This window comes from Amblyomma americanum, chromosome 7 (genome assembly GCF_052857255.1).
Source record: "Amblyomma americanum isolate KBUSLIRL-KWMA chromosome 7, ASM5285725v1, whole genome shotgun sequence".
Taxonomy (NCBI): Eukaryota; Metazoa; Arthropoda; class Arachnida; order Ixodida; family Ixodidae; genus Amblyomma; species Amblyomma americanum.
Genome location: NC_135503.1, coordinates 118,590,984 through 118,608,123, shown reverse-complemented (window position 1 = coordinate 118,608,123; position 17,140 = coordinate 118,590,984). Strand labels below are relative to the sequence as shown.

Genomic DNA, 17,140 nt, shown 5'->3' with positions numbered 1-17,140 from the left:
AGGGTGGTCTTATATGCCTTCCTTAATATTACATCTATCTGTTCCATGTCGGCTTTGGTTGGTATCTATTACGGCAGTGAATGGGTGACTCGTCTTGAGGCAATTTCTTGTTGATGAAAGCCAAAGCGTGTATTTTTATAGCAGCTATATAACTCAAGATTTGAGCGCCAAAAATTCGGGGTACACTTAAGCTCAATAACTAGGAATACAAAACAGTGCAAGTGAATAGGAGGATATCATCGCCCGGGCTGTGGACGGAGAAAAGACGGGACATAACGGCGGGAGATACCGGTATGTACACTATGCAACAGCGGTTCTTCTTGCCCAAGCAGACACCGACACCGTTTCCTCTTTCACAATCGCAGTAATTTTAACGACTACAATACATACATATAAAGAACAGCATTAACCAATACGTACGATGTGCCTGCGTGCCCTAGCGGTAGCGTGACTGACCCGCTACCGAAGGGTCTGGGGATACAGCAATGGGCCTCTCGCGTAGCAGCTTGAGAGGCGACGCTAGTAACGCGAGTTGACCTCTGTTGCATCCTTATATGAGCGTGAGGAGGAAGGCGGCAGCCGACGACTCGTGCGCTTCGCGTGTTGCTCATAGTTACTCCGATCGCAGAAGAATATTTGCGTCGCTAGTGCGGCTGGCGCTCTCTAGGGGAGCCTCTTTTAACTGGCACCTTTCCGACCAATCCAATCCGGATCTTTTGGCAACAACGAAGACAGTGGGTTTTCTGCAGGAGGGCGCCCTTACACTTTTCGCGTAAATGAGAGCCACGCTCCCAAACACACATGGCGGCGAGCACAACAACCACTAAGCACGCGACACTTAGTCGTATAATCTCGTATTTTTTTTATTTGGCGGACTTTAGGTATTGTTTATCCTAACACGTTTGTGGTGCCTTCAAGATTTGGAAAAATGCGTCGCCCATGATCTCCGAAAACGCTTTTCGGGCATATCAAATCGTCGCAGTGTTCGCTGACATGTTGGCGCTGGAGCCGCATGGCCAAATGCTTCGAAATGTTAGGGGTCCCCCATTTTGTTCTCTTTTTAAAGCAAATCTAGTCACCGTCCATTGGAAAACTCCGCTCTATTATAGCTCCGCTTTTGTACCGAAATGACATCGTGGGCGTATCTACGCAGATAAGCTTGGCACGGTCCATCCCGGCCTACGTCACCGGGAAGCCGCAGACCAAAGGCAGCAGTGCAAATGAATAGTCATTGGAATGCATATTTACAACATGTGGGCCCAGAATTCATGAAAAAACTTCATTTAGACTACTCACGTGAGTCGAGTCGAGTACGGACATGATAGAGGCACTCCGATCCCCTTTGTCACGTGTGAACTCGACAAAACAGTCGGCGCCAAAGCGGCACCCAGGCATCATACGACAAGCGGTGCCCTCTGAAGGCCTCAAAATGTACTCTCCGGTGCCACAGCCTGTCGCCAGAACCTGAATAAAGGGGGCGTTATGAATAATTAAGCGAAGATGTTACTGCATATACACTGGCGTCGAATGACTAGGCGGTCAATGTGATCAAAATAATTTATTTAGGTTCGCTTCTGCTTGTTACGAAGAGCAATGCACATTTTGTGAACACTTATTTAGCCATCTAAAATACCAATTTGTACTGGAGAGATAATATAAAAAACAATACAGATTGTAAACGTGGTGGAAATATTTTAAGCACAGTTTTGCTGGCGTAAGCTCACCTTCCCGTGGCTGCAGTAGAGGGCAGGGTAGCGTTCACTTCCGGGCTCGCCAAACTCATCGAACACGCCGTACCGGAAGCGGGCCCACTCACGGACCAGCCGAAATGCTGCAGATATTGTGATAGAAAAGCGAGTGCTGCTGTACAACTTGTAATGCATACGGGGTCTCCCTATTCATTAAAATGTCGGTTCACAAATCCGGCCGTCAACCAAAAACAAGAGCCTTGCGTTTTTCATTTGTGCCCCTGTGACATTTCGGTGACTGGAGAAAGGTGATGTACAAAACACTCGAATCTTCATCACAGCTATCCCTGTTTAACTATCGAACATTGAGAAATATAGCTGTCTACCCTCAAACCATATTTGCTATGCTGGTATAATCTGCCTGATAGACAGTTCATATAATTCATAAGACTGCGTTTTAAATAGACAGGACTGAATTGTTTTGAAGGAGCACTGTGCGTAAAATTATTTATTTAAAATAACTTTCTTATCAAGGGATTGCTCGGAATGCAAATGCAAAGCGCAGGTTTTGAAAACTGTGGCTGATGTGCTATTCGGTCAAGGAAACATGTTCGTTCATGCGCACCAAATATTCACGGCTACTAACCTGCGCAAAATCAACTACAACAAGCTTTAATACTCCTTATCGCTCTCAGTCTGGTGTGGGCGACGTCATCATTACTGATGTACTATATTTTTGAAGTCAATCATGTGTCATTGATTACCTCAGTCAGGCATGCTTCGACAGCGGTGCTGCCACGCAGACGTCCGCTGTGAAAGCTGTACACCTTTTGTGCAACGGTGCTGTTTCATCCTTTAAGGCGAAAGCCTTTAATGGCTCATACTACAGGTCGAGATTCTGTCCGTTCGTTACATTGCCAAGCGGGAGTCGCCACAGCGGAAGTGACGTCGTACCGTCCGTCCGTCGCGCTGTTCAACTTGTCATGAAAAAATATTTGTTGCCGACTAGATTCGAACCACCATCCTTTCGTTCTGCAGCCGAGTGTGCTAACGACTGCGCTACTTCCTGCAACGTAGATGTAGTTCTCGTAGTCTAGGACGCTGCAGAGTGTTAGCAGAAAGGCGCCCAATCAGACAAATGCCTCCCAAACGGTCTCCAGTGTCTGCAGCATTCAAGATTCACAAACAGTTGTGTACTTAATAAGCACCTTAACCACACATCAGTGACACAAGCAGCAACACCGCGGTAAAGGCTTTCGCCCCAGCGCACTTTAGGTCAACAAAGTGCCCACTGAATTTTTCCAAGCAGAATCAGTCTGTGGTGCACTGGCAAGAACGGCGAGAAAAAAAGAGGCTTTACAAGCTGCACTAATGAGGCCGAACCAGGCTTGCGGTATGTTGCGAGCTGCGCGTCCGCGCTGCCGGTGCTGCCACAGTCGCAACGGTGGCAGCGCACCGCTGGCGGCAGTGGAACACTCCTTTCGCTTAGCCTAATAGAAATATATTTTAACACACTAAAGCGCACCGCATAATAAAATTATTTTCTCAAGTAAAGATGGAACAAGCCACAAGTGACTGTTAGGAAAATACGTTGAAAAGAAGTCTTGCGCACCTGACACGTTCCTCCTCTCACTCTTTTGCACCGCTGGCGGAACGACAGAAAAGTGAGAGCCGAGTCGGCGAGTGAGCGGAACAGACAGCCGAAAACAGCTGAACGGCTGAAATCTTTCTGAAATACATGCGACGCCGGCATCTTGTAGGACCACTTCTGTGCGAAATGGTGCAGCAGTTCTGCATACGAAGGCCACAGCGTATTCTTGAGGGTTCCAACTGTTTATAAGTATTTATTCCTTATATGCACCCTTTGTGATTAAAAAAACCGTTGTTGACGTTTGCTTTTTCGACTATCTTAGGATACCGAAAGTTTCCCCTAGTGGTTGTGCGCCTCGGCCTTTCTTTTTTTTTTTAGTTTATATTATGCACAAAATGACTTTCGACACCATTAGTGAAATAATTGTGGACATATTGCTGGTAAGACTGGCCACAAAAGACTGCAGTTTTGCCCTGTTCTAAAGATAGTCAAGTTTATGCCAATGTCCATTTGTGTGCTTGCAAATTCGCTTGCTGCCTGCTCATTTTACAAGGTAGCCCCGGTGTTCCCTCGCTGTTACGTTTATTCTACAGCGCTCGAACGTCGCACCTAGATAGAATGCCCCTAGTGCTATCAACTGGTGCCGGAAGTTTCGTTCTTTCGCCCTAGTTGTTCGAGCTGGATTTCCAGGGCCCCTCTGGTTATGCTGTCAGAGCCAAATGGCACATAAGCGTGTTCAATTAACGTGGAGACCGCACTAATTGATTGTGGCTGCAAGCTGAGGAGTTCAAAGCGTGAGCAGGACCCGTGAAGGCAGGACTTAACAGATTTTTTAGAGGCACGGCGCGTATCGTAGCATGGCCGCAACGAGCACCGCTTCCAAGTTGCATGTACACTGAATCTATCTGAAGTGTCGTGTTTCACTCAAAACCTCATTACCAGCCGTCCGAGCCACTGGTTCCTCTGTGTACAACCATATACCGGAGGGCACTGAAGTTGAGCAGAAAGTAGACCTGGGGAAGGAATAATTTAAACCACTATCGCCACAGTCCGACCCCTGGGGCATAAGGTAACAAAGATTGCATTTATGAGTGGGTTGGGCCCATATTGATGCGAATATCATGAGGGGCTGGCTATTCTATTTTCGTAGGATTTGCGCGCCGGTGTCTTACGTGTTACTTCGCTTATTTTGTTTTCAAAGTTGTTGGAAAATATCTTAGCGCGAGCATGCAATTACATCAAATTTTGGGTTCATTTCGGTTTCTGGGTTCGGCATATTTCGAAAAAAAAAACTGGTGTTGTATAGACGTCTTGCTGTTAGTAAAATTGCACATGTAAGTGAGGTGCATTAGGGTTATGATATTTTTGTGACCTTCGAATGTGAGCGCGAAGGTATTTTTGTCTGCAAAATGAAGAGTACCAAATCCAAAAGCTGCAGACCGTTTTGAATGAAAGAAGGCTGTGGTAGTAGTGTTCTAACTTTATTTTTCTCTAAAACGCAAATTAATCTTTTGCAAATAAAAACGTTGTAAAGCTAAGAAGAGCATTTTTTTTTTTCATCTGAACCTCATACCTGTGTCTTTTCAATCAGCAAGGCGCCCGAGAGCCTGCAAACCGGTGCACCAGAGACGAAAAAGCGGGCTGCAAGAACTTGTCTTGCGTAGACTCCTCGTAGGAATGAAGTGTTGAAAAATTAACAGCCTGTAGCAAAAAGTACAGGTTAACCCTGGTACGAATTAAAGGAGAGCTCCCGGTAGAGCGCATAACCCAGCAGGAGGCGCTTAACCAGATTGCGGCGCAGTTACCAAGACACCTTTTCGAATTAGTCAAAGAACAAATCAGGCTCCGTAATTTTTCAAAATCTATGGAGAACTGGCGTAAACAAATGAAACAGTTTTCTCTCAATCTGCTTTTTTTATTCCCCAGAAGCATATCGCTTCCTTAGGAAAGTTACTTAGGGCGAAGATATCTAAATAGCAGCTGGTATCATTCCAAGTGCCATGCTTGCAATAAAATTAAAAACAAAACATTGGGCACTACAATATAAAACGCGTTGCCTCATGTTTCTACAGGTTGTTATAGTGAACAGCATCTTCAGGATGCTGTTCATTGAGATGAGAGAGAAGTATGCCACCCATATGCTCAGTGGATCTGTGTCGGTGGAACTACTAAGTCTCGTTGTCATTGTGGAACTTCCTGTTGATGCCAAAATTTCATCAGATTTCAGGAAAGAATGGATTAGTTTTGACAGCATGAAATGTTCACCAACAAGCGCAGTACGAGAAGTTGCAATGTGCTATCAGTAAGGGGCTAGAACAATGTTCCTTCCTTGAGTCATGCATGGTTTGGATCGCCCTGTGGCACAAGGAAAGCAACCATCAAGGGTTGGCAGGTTACACTTAATGCCTTGTTTCTGCTGCGGACAGATCTAAAGGAATTTAATTTTACAAGCACTTTCATTGGCCGAATGTAGCAAGAACAATTGACCTAGGCGCCGAGTTTTCAATCGGTGCGGGGGGGGGGGGGGGGGGGGGGGGGGGGCTGGGACTTAGTAATATCAATGTATTATTTAGTACAGTAGCGCAGATATGGTCGGTAGCAGGTTCGACGGTGTGTGCAGTAAAGACACTTTACTCATGTTTTCAGGTTTTATTATGTTCCATAAACGTTTTGGATTGGTATTCAGAATGTTCAGGAGGGTTCAGTTATTTGCAATTCCTAGCTCTACTCGGTTGCACTTTTGTAATGTTTTAACCGGGTTCTCATTTGATGTTACTGATCGTATTCGTTCTCCTGATTGTTCTCATTGAATGTTTATATCTGCTTTACTAGATTTATTTTTTGTTGTTTTACACTCTTTCGCTTTTACACTCTTTCGCTTTGTTCATGTATTTCTCTATGTACGTCGCCCCCCCCCCCCCCCCCCCGTCCTTATGTAATACCCTGTAAAGGGTCCTTAATGTTCAGTAAATGATGATGATGATGATGATGTGATTAGGAGAAGGTAAATTTAATAGACTTCAGTGCTAGTTACTATGCGGAAGCAGCTGTCTTTTGTGCTGTCAAATCGACAGGTTTTAATGAATACTTAGCATTTCGAAAAATTCCTTTCTTTTTGAACCCAGTAGCATGGCTTTTGGGTACATTCGCCGAAGAGGGAGGAGACGATGACTCATTTGAGCCACTTTATTTCGATACATGCCCCAGTTGGTCTCTACTGAGCGCTCGAGATAACCTGCTAAGAAAATATCTAAAGAGGAGCCTAGTTATTAAGGGCTACAAAATGAGCTTCGATATAGTCGCTAACGGTTTTGCGGTGTTTTGTCTGTGGTGCATGTGATAAGTCGAACGTGAAATGCAAGATATTATATGCAAGCATACACGCAAACGTGAAATTCAAGCATATGTATTGCGTGTGACACGATATCTTCACATGATGATAGCACAAGACGTAGGCTGGCGGAGGGACTATATGCTATAGGCCCCACCTTCTTAAGAATGGTATCGCCGACGAATGACAAATCCAGTCTTCTAAAAACAGTGGTTGATTCCGGATACCCAAAAAGCACTTTGCGAGGACACAACATTTGACGCCAACACTACAATTTCAATATAAACATAGTTTAAACTTTTCGTCTCTGAGAAGTAAAGGACCATAAAAACATTCTAAAAAAAAACTAACAATTTAAAGTTTAAAGAAGGAAGATGAACCCTTCCTGCATATTTCAAAAATAAAAACGAAGACACAAACAGAGTAATAGAGCAGAAGTTGTAATGGCGAAGCGGCAACACAGGGAACTGAAGGCTGATTTTATGGGAGAGACTAATTTAATTGAGCTCATAGGCAGTGGCAGCTTGAAGAACGCTGGCGTATTTTACTACGATGAACTTCACTCTTCTTCACATTATACAAAGGCTACCGCACAATCCCGAATGTGTTTCTTTGCACACTAGACCTCTGAATAAAGTCGTCCGCGATGTCACTGAGTTATTTTGGTGGCGAGCTCTTTGTCCCCATAGAGAAGTGCTATGTGATTTAATCGAGCTTCTCCCATTGTTGGCCTGAAGTACGTTTTGACGCGACGGAGGCACGAGAACGATCTCTTAGATGTGCATTACGTGATTGAAATAGTCAAAACAATTTTGCCAAGTTTAGCCACATCGGGCAAAAGAACTCGCAGCTGCTCAGAGTTATAGCCACAAAGCTTCTCGACAACGTCCTGAAAAGTCTTCAGGGGTGCATAGCGCTGACTAGCAATATCTGTGAGCATAGAGCGGTGAAGGTTGAGCTTTTCAGGCGCAATCTCTTGACCGTAGTATTTCAACAGTTACGTGCTATCACCATTTCCAGTCAAAAACTGCTCAGTCTCTGACATGTGCTGCCACATGCCTGGTGGATACCTGTCCTTTAGCGAGGAATGCACCGTGCTCACAACCTCGTACAACAGCTGACGCTACATGTGCTAGAACGAAGGAAATACGTGAGGTGGAGATCCATCGTCATATCGTCGTGGAGACTTTCTTTGCCTCAGCGCTGGGGCTTCTTTTTCTTTAACATGCAGTTCCATTTCGCGCGACTGTGCTTGAGTCTCTATCCAAAATCGGCAAAATACTTGCTTCCCAAGTTCATTGAGGCTCTTCCTGACAGCCTTGGCCATTTTTTCCGCTTCATCAAATCTCAATGCTGCCTTGTACAATGCCGTGCTTACTGTTTCTAATCGCGAAAATATAGCTTGAGCATGAGTATGCATCGAATTTTGACAGCGCTTTCAAAAATCAGCTGGCTTTTGCTCCATCAGCGTTCCGTTCTTGTGATTCTAGCCCATAAAAAACGATATGAGGTGGCTGTAATTCCGAACCGACATCAGTAAAGTGGCCATGAGAGACTTTTTGAAATGCCTCGAACAAATTTAAACATTTTATGGAGCACGCAACAAAGTAAATTATTTCTGGGATCATGCCCAGGAAATCGCGACACATTTCTATTTTCTGATACATGTCCTGCAGCACAAGGTTCAGTATGCGCGCAAAGCCGTGTACGCACTGCGTTCGCGGCTCCTCCTGCTGTGTTAGGGCTTGCAGCCGTACATGAGCAAACGTGAGCAAAACGTATCACGGCAAAACAAATAAAAATAAAACGGGCTGCCTGTGAAGAAAACTTAATCAAATCACGAAACAAAAATGCAGATACTGACTGGCGAAAAAAAATTATTTACACAGTGTCTACGGGAAAGTAGTTCTTGTGATTTAACGTAGGTGACATGACCAAATAAAAAGAAGTGTGTGGCAATGACTCACATGAAATTTGTGTTGGTGATCAACAAGTGACGGACGATAGGTTGGCACTGATGTAAATTGGCTGACGGGACGAGTTTACTTTGCTGTGCGCTTTTTTCGCTCCGGTGAACTTTGCCGTTCCTGTCTTGAAGCGTGCGGCTAGAAACTGCGACATCGACCAAATTGCTGTCTTTTGGGGATGCTCGAGCCCTCCAGCCCCCCCCCCCCCCCCCCTCGCAGTCGGCGCCTATGCATATTGGAAAATGTTCGGAATCATTCGTCAAAAATATAGCTGCAACGAATGTCGACATGTGTACGAGTTTGCAGCGACTTAAAAGCATATTTGGACAAGCAGGCTTTTCAAACTTTCCCAAAGGAACTGTTAGGTTACAGCAAATGCGTTCCTCACCAACTTAATCTGCATTTCTGTCGCAGAGCAGCACACAAACTACAAGCCGCAGGAGGCAAGAGGACCTTGATTCATCCGAGCTGCAGGTGCATTCATAGGAAGCCAGTGATATGGTACTCGAAAATGTCGTATGCGATGTCACTGGCACCAATGTGAAGCACTCTCTTGGCTTTCTTGGCCACTGAGTGCACATGCAAGAACACCCCGACCGCTAAAGACGGTGCCTCTCACCAGGGGCAACGCCAATTGTTAGCATTGCTCAAGGAGAAAAGTGTTCCGAAGTGCCTCTGAAGCTAAAATGTCGCAACATCGTAAGAGTCCCGTCAGTACACTATACGATTGGATGGTACGTCCAAATTTGAAATTAGGTAGCGTTCTGGCTTCTCAGACATATGCAAAATTTTAATTGAACGGTTACTAGAAGAGCCCCATCCTTTTTTTCTGTGAGCTGCAGTAACCAATTTTTAAAGTTATTTTCTTTCACAATGCTGCAGTGGCACGATTCGTTCGTTAATAAGTAGTTCACCTAAAAAATTCTTTAAAATCCACATAAATTCGTCATTTGACATTTTCTGATGCTGTAAATTATGTGAAATGATCGTGCTACAGCACATATGTTTTCTGTGGTTTTGCAAGACATCCATGATGTCGTGTTCAGGAATAAGGGGTAAATGCTATTCTTTAATTGCAATTCCTGTATGTTTTTCTGGTTGGGCTGTGATAAACGATGTGGCATGTACAATTAAACATTCCAAAGCTCATTTCGCTCTGATAATTTCTACAGTGGAAAGCTGTGGATTAAACATCAGCACCAGGGCTTCTTCCGTGTGCACCAAGGTTGCATTAAATTGAGCCCTTTTGAATTCTCTTACATCGGAATGTAGATGATGCAGCTGGAATCAAATCCTGTCACCTTGGGATCAGCAGCCAAATGCCATAGTCACTCAGCAACCACAGTAAAGTTGTTAAAAAATTAGTTCACTAGGTTTTAGTACCAAGATTGGCATAGATGTTAATCCACGTTATTCAATCCTATGCTATCGCGCGCAGTATCATTGGCAACGCGCCACCACCTCCACTGCCTCCGAGCGATGCCATAAGGAAGCAGTCGCCCCTGAGGCCTCACCTATCCTCCTCCTCGCTTGCAAAGTACACCGTCCATTTAAGCGATAACCGAGCGCAGATGAGCACTCTTGGCGTGCTCAGAAGGATTTCACTTTTCATGGCAGCCTGCGAGTGCGTTGCAGTCTCTGTGAACACTGTTTTCATTTCCTCACAACGAAAAAATAAAGCAAACAAAAAGGAGTGGACGCTTTGTACCATAAGGTACCAGACGTCTCGGCAGCAAATACCCGAGTTCAAATTTCAGCACAGTTGTGTACAAAGCGCAGTATAGGGTGAGCATATTTCGTATTTCAGTTAATTTGCTTAGTGCCTACAGTAATATCTCTTCAGCAATTCTCATATGTTTAATACAGCACTAGCGGCAAGCACTGCTAGCAGTGTGCGCCTCTCTTAGTTCTCATACTTTGCTCGCGAAGTATGTATAGTTTCCTATAGCACACCACCCATGCCATAGCTTTGCTTTAATTTCTTTCTTTTTTTTTATAGGAGCTGAAGCCAGCGTTTGACAGCGACTGATAAAACAGTCAAACAAGCCAAGTCAACCACGCCTAGCAGACTCAAGTGTGCCTCGCCAAAGCATTATCCTTTCAGAAGGGGACGGAAGAGGAGAAGGGGGAGCTCAGGGCCGACACGCATCTCTGGAGTGGTCAATCCCTGCCTTGTTCATTTCGCGCACATCACATGCTTAGCTGCGAGCTAGCCCCCCAGCGCTCTGCGGCACGCTCCAGAGCATCATGTTATACTGTGTGCAGTAGTATACATGCAAGGTGTACTTCATACTGTTGCCTTTGCTGCGCTATTTGCTTCTCGGGTGTAAGCGCACTTGATAAACAGTTTGCTTTCTTGGCACTCTGAGAGACTGTGCTGGCATCGTAAGGAGCACGGCAGGCATACGCGCGAGCGAAGTGGCCATCGCATGGTGCACGCTGTTGAAGGTGGGGATCGGGGTCGCTTCTCGACACAACCTCGGACAAGATGACGCCCGCTCCGTCCAGGACAGAAGTGCCGCTGACTAAAGGATTCGTTAGTGGAGGAAGAAGACTTGGTTTATTTTACATATTTACAAGCTTTTGAGTTCAGAACTGAGCTCCTTCAACTGCATCTTCAGTCCAGTTTTATACACTGCGTCTTTCCTAGATTCCCCAGGTAGGGGACGCCCTCGCCGTGGTGGGTGTGGACAAAACTTGCGCTATCACACACAAACAGACACCTCCGCACACATGGACACGCCCCTGGCATAAGTTGGGCCCGAGGGAGAGGGGTGTGCGGCCAGGACCCCGTCAGGCTGGCAGGCGACGTCAGGTGGTCGGCCCGCTCTCCGCCGGTTGGTGAACGTCGAAGAAACCGAGGCGCAGCCCCGTCGGGAGATAATCCCCAGTGGTTCTGCCATCAGGCATGGGCGGCGAAGCCTGCAGAAAAGCCACTGTGGCGATCTGTTCCCACGCTGGTGCTGTGCCCGGGAGGTCAGGAGTAGTCGGGTCGGTGGAGACGTCGGGGAAAATCGGAAGACAGCCCGAACAACTTCGCGGCCCAGGACAGCTACTCCTTAAAGGGATTTTCGCAGAACCCTGCTCCCGCTTGTCCCACGCAGCAACGACCGGGCGAGCGCGGTAAATGCATACCGCAGACACATGGCGAGAGATTCTGTCTTGGTGGCAATCCTCGAGACATGCTGGCGCCAATCCTAATACCAGCTGGCGGCCATTCCTAATAACTCCTCCGCGGCCAGGAAAATCTCGTTCGGCCAGTGGTAGCAATCCCTTGCCGATGAGAGATGGGCTGGTCTTGGGAATGGGATGACAGGTTATCTTCTGCGAGCACCATAACAACCCCCGAACCTCCCACAATTGCAAACAGCGGCTGGTTCGGCCCCAGCAACAAGGCTCGACACGACGCGAAAGCACCCAGTCTGTGCCCCTGATCCACCAGGCTTATCCCAACAGATAAGGTAATAACATTACATATTCCGACTCCGAGTGGTTCCGCCATCCTAAGTCAACGTATCATGGATATTTGGGCCACAAAATGTCAGAGCCGTGCATGAAATGGATAGAAGTAGATAACTAAACTTGAAAAAAAAAACATACATAGGTCCGCTAGTAACACACACACACACACACACACACACACACACACACACACACACACACACACACACACACACACACACACACACACACACACACACACACACACACACACACACACACACACACACACACACACACACACACACACACACACACACACACACACACACACACACACACACACACACACACACACACACACACACACACACACACACACACACACACACACACACACACACACACACACACACACACACACACACACACACACACACACACACACACACACACACACACACACACACACACACACACACACACACACACACACACACACACACACACACACACACACACACACACACACACACACACACACACACACACACACACACACACACACACACACACACACACACACACACACACACACACACACACACACACACACACACACACACACACACACACACACACACACACACACACACACACACACACACACACACACACACACACACACACACACACACACACACACACACACACACACATAAAAGTTGGAGGACCCTTTTCACCTTAAGCACTTCCGAATAGCCTGCTTAAACCATCGGCATTGCCATTCATTTTTCCTTTCTTATACCACACAGAGAAGTTGTACTTTTGAAGGATGAGGCTACACCGCAGCAAGCGTCCCTTCTTTTGAGACATCTGCCTCAGCCACGTGAGTGGGCAGTGATCCGTCTCAAAAACGAATTTTGATCCGTATAGGTAGCATGACAGTTTTTGTGCTGCCCAGACTAAGCATGCGCATTCTTTTTCTGAGGCGCTGTTAGCTTCCTCCCTTAGCGTCAGTTTCCGGCTTGCGTACAGGATGGGATGCTCTTCGTTGTCTTTTCCGACCTGACTCAATACAACGCCCATCCCCCTATCACTCGCATCGCACTGAACTACAAACTCTTTTGTGTAGTCAGGCGTCCGCGATGCGGGCCGTGAAGTGAGTACTTTCTTGAGCTCTTGAAAGGCGCTCTCCTTTGCTTCATCCCAAAAAACCCTTTCGGCCTCAACCTTTTGTAGCGCATCTGTTAATGGACTCACTCGTTGAGAATAGCGAGGAATGTACCTCTGATAATACCCAACAAGCCCCAGAAAGGAGCGGATGTCTTTCTTTGTTCGAGGCGTTTGAAAGTCCGCTATGGGCTTAATTTTAAGTTCCGAAGGCTGCCTAGTTCCACGACCTACAATGTGTCCCAGGTAGGTCACTAGTGAACAACAAAAGTTACACTTTTCAGACTTCAGCGCGAGCCCAGCGTCCCGCAACCTTGCCAACACGCCTCTCAGATGCGCGATATGCTCCTCCCAGCTGTTCGAAAATATGGCTATGTCGTCCAAGTAGGGGACTGCATCGCTCTGCATGTCATTAAGTACAATATCCATTAATTCGGAGAAACTATACGGTGCGTTCTTGAGGCCGAAGCTTAACACTAGAGGTCTGAATGTCCCAATGGCTGAAATGAAGGCGGCATAGCGGCTCGAGGTGTCTGAGAGAGGAACCTGCCATTATCCACTCACCAGATCTAACGTAGAGATGAACTGTGCCCCACTTACCCGCTCCACTCTCTCATCAATATTGGGAATCGGATAGAGCTGGTCTCTGGTGATTGCATTGAGTTTTTGATAGTCCACGCATGGACGAGGCTCTTTACCTGGCAATTCGACGAGAATCATAGGGGAAGTGTAATCACTTTCAGTTGGTTTGATTACCCCGATTTCGAGCATTTGCTTAATCTCCGTCTCCAAGATCTGCCGTTGACGTGGTGACACTCGATAAGCTTTTGACATGATTGGTTCGGAGGAGGTCAGCTCGATCTCGTGAGTGATCAGGTCAGTTTTCCCTGGCCGACTGCTAAACATCGCTTTGAATTCCCCCAAAAGACCCTTAAGTTCATCTACCTGTTCCTCTTTCAGAACATCAGCCCTCGCAGAGCGCGCAAGAATGTTCTGGACGCTGCAATCCGCATCGCGGTCTGTTGCTAACTCAGGTAGATCAGCCTGTACTTCCTCGGGTGCGTTTAACGTCATATTTACCACCTCCTCCCTGCCTACATAAGGTTTCATCAAATTGCAGTGGTAGATGGTAACCTTATTTCTCTTGCCGGGTTTTTCAGGACAGTAGTTTGTTTCTGAAAGCCTGTGCTGAACTTCCACCGGACCCTCCCACTGCACTTCCTTCTTGTTTTTCCTGGATGGTCGCAAAATCATAACCTTATCGCCCGTCTGAAATGTTCGTTGCCTTGCGTTTCGATCGTAATAAACTTTTGCCCCCTGCTGTGCCGCTTTCAAGTTTTCTTCTACTAGGGTACGCGTAGAACTTAGTCGGTCGAGCAATTCTAACACGTAACTCACGACAGTTTGGCTTTCTCCTGTTCCCTCCCAGAATTCTCGCAAAATCCGGAGAGGAGAACGTAGGGCTCTCCCATACACAAGTTCAGCCGGGGTGAATCCGGTCGCTTCATGGGGAACTGTTCTGAGCGCAAACAGCGTTGCCGGCAAACAGCTCTCTCTTTTTTCCGTTCATAGCACAACGCGCGCAGAACCCTTTTGAGCACGGATTGCATTTTCTCGACACTGTTCGACTGGGGAAGTTGTACCGAACTGTGTATTAACTTTATACCGCACCTCTTCAAAAAGGTGGCGGTTAAGGCGCTGGTGAACACGGTTCCCTGATCCGCCTGAATCTCCGTGGGAAAACCGATTCGTGCAAAGGTGCTGAGCAAAGCGTCCACTTTCTCTGTAGAGCTTAGTTCTTTGAGGGGGACTGCTTCGGGGAATTTCGTTGCTGGACACAGCATGGAAAGAAGATATTTGTATTCCGATTTAAACTGCGGTAGGGGTCCTACCGTGTCAATCACTAACCGCCGAAAAGGCTCTGTGATCAGTGGAACCAATTTCAGGGGACCCTTCCATTTGTCTCCTGGTTTCCCGACTCGTTGACATGCGTCTCACGACTTCACGTACCGCTCCACGTCTTTGAAGCACCCTGGCCAGTAGTACTCCATTAAAAGTCGCTCTTTCGTGTTCTTGATCCCCAAGTGTCCCGACCAGCTGTTCTCTTGACACAATCTCAGAAGGTCCGCCCGGTATTTTTCCGGAATCACCAGCTGATCAAACGTCTTGCCTTTGCGATCTCTGTAGTGCCTGTACAGCAGTCCGCCTTTTCCGAGTATCGTGATTCTACGCCTCGCTATGCCCCTTTTCCGCGGTAGCATGCAAGCGCCTCAAACTAGGGTCATTCTTTTGCTCTGCTTTCAGCATATCCCTGTATATTTCCAATAGCCGCTCAAAACTGCGCGAAGTCGAGGCCAATATTGACGCTCCGAGCTCTATTTCCTGCGGTTCGCTTGGCGCCGCAGCTGCGTCGATGTCGCCTGATCTAGCTACAACCTCGACCCCTTGTTCAGCCACTAGGTTTGGCTCCATGATTTCAGGTTCTGCTCCGATTTCTGCTTCTCCCTGTCCCAGGTCCTGTGTTAACTGAGTGGCGAGCTGGCTGGTTTTAGAGCGCGTTAGTGCCTGCACTTTTCCTTCTCGAAAGATCTGCCCTCGCTCACGCAACAGCCGGTCAGACCGGTTTGAGAACAGATAAGGATATTCCAGCGGAACTGTTTTCGTGACGGCTGCTTCCGTCACCAGTTTTCCAAACGGACCTGAAATTTCAACCCTTGCCATAGGTAAGCAAACACTGTGCTCCTCCAACACCTGTTTAATTCACGTTACTCCTGCCGTGAAATCCTAAGACGTAACATAGGATGGGTGTACTACAACCATCGTAGCCGCACTGTCCCTGAGCACCTTACAAGGCTTGCCATTTACCTCTAACTTATGAAGGTAGGGGCGAAACAGTTCTAGGTTTTCATCACTACCGTTTACGTACGAGAACACCAATCGCTGGTTTCTATATCTTGCAGCTATGTGCCCTGTTTCTTGGCAGTTACAACACCGCAACGGTTGCCTGGCCTCGAACTCCTTTTTCCCCGCCTTTTCTACCCCTTCGTCCTTCGTTTGACTGCCGCTCTTCTCTGGAGCCTTTTCGGTGACTTCTTTTTTGTGTTAAACTCTGCCCCACGTTTCCATTTAGAGCCGGACGTCTAGAAGATACTTTCTTGAGGTAGTTCCTTTCTGACTGGCCTTCCTCCGCAGTCGCCTTTCTCCGTGTCGAGAAATCGTCTGCGAGTTGAGCTGCTCGCTCCACTGTCTCTACCTTTTCTTTGTCCTGCACCCATAGTTTTACGGACGGTGGAATGCTGCGGAAAAACTGCTTCAGACAGACGCACTCAACTACCTTGTCCCTGCTTTCGTACACGCCTGTCCCCTTAAGCCACTCTACAAGGTTGTTTTTCAATGTGTACGCAAACTCCGCATAACCCTCATTGCTTTTTTTTGTTGCCTCCCTAAAACGCTGCCGAAATGCCTCGTCTGAAAGGCGGTATTTCTTCAGTAGAGCAGGTTTCACCTTTTCATAATTTTCCGCATCCTGTTTGCTGAGCCTGGCGATCACATTAGCCGCCTCGCACAGTAAAAGACCTAGCAGGCGTTGTGACCACAAATTTTCTGCGATTTTCTCTTTTGACACGCCCTTTCATAGTTGATTAGATACAGACCGATGTCTTCGCCCATCTTGTAGGGATACATCCAATTGTCTGTACAGTGAGACTATACACTGTTTAATCTGTCACTAATGCTTGCTCCGCCGTTTTGGGCTGCCAGACGCTGGCTTTCGAGTTGGAGCTCCATCATTTTCAGTTTATCTGATCTGCGGCTTGCTTTTTATTTCTTTCATCCTCTGCTTTCTTTTTTTCATCATCTGCTTTCTTTTTTTCATCCTCTGCTTTCTTTCTTCGCCGTTCTAGCTCTTTCATTGCCATTTCCCACGCAATTTGCATCGCTTCTTCGTCCG

General features: G+C 46.9%; 1 protein-coding gene across 1 annotated transcript in view; it reads right to left on the bottom strand.

Annotated features, from left to right (window-relative positions):
* The window catches only part of LOC144098022 (calcium-activated chloride channel regulator 2-like), a 349,289-nt gene that overhangs the window by 313,236 nt on the left and 18,913 nt on the right, over nucleotides 1–17,140 (bottom strand). The window contains exons 4-5 of the mRNA XM_077630593.1: nucleotides 1,725–1,831; nucleotides 1,297–1,464 (exon numbers count right to left, since the gene is read on the bottom strand). Of these exons, the coding sequence (XP_077486719.1) occupies nucleotides 1,297–1,464; nucleotides 1,725–1,831 (275 nt within the window). The remainder of the gene's footprint in view (nucleotides 1–1,296; nucleotides 1,465–1,724; nucleotides 1,832–17,140) is intronic.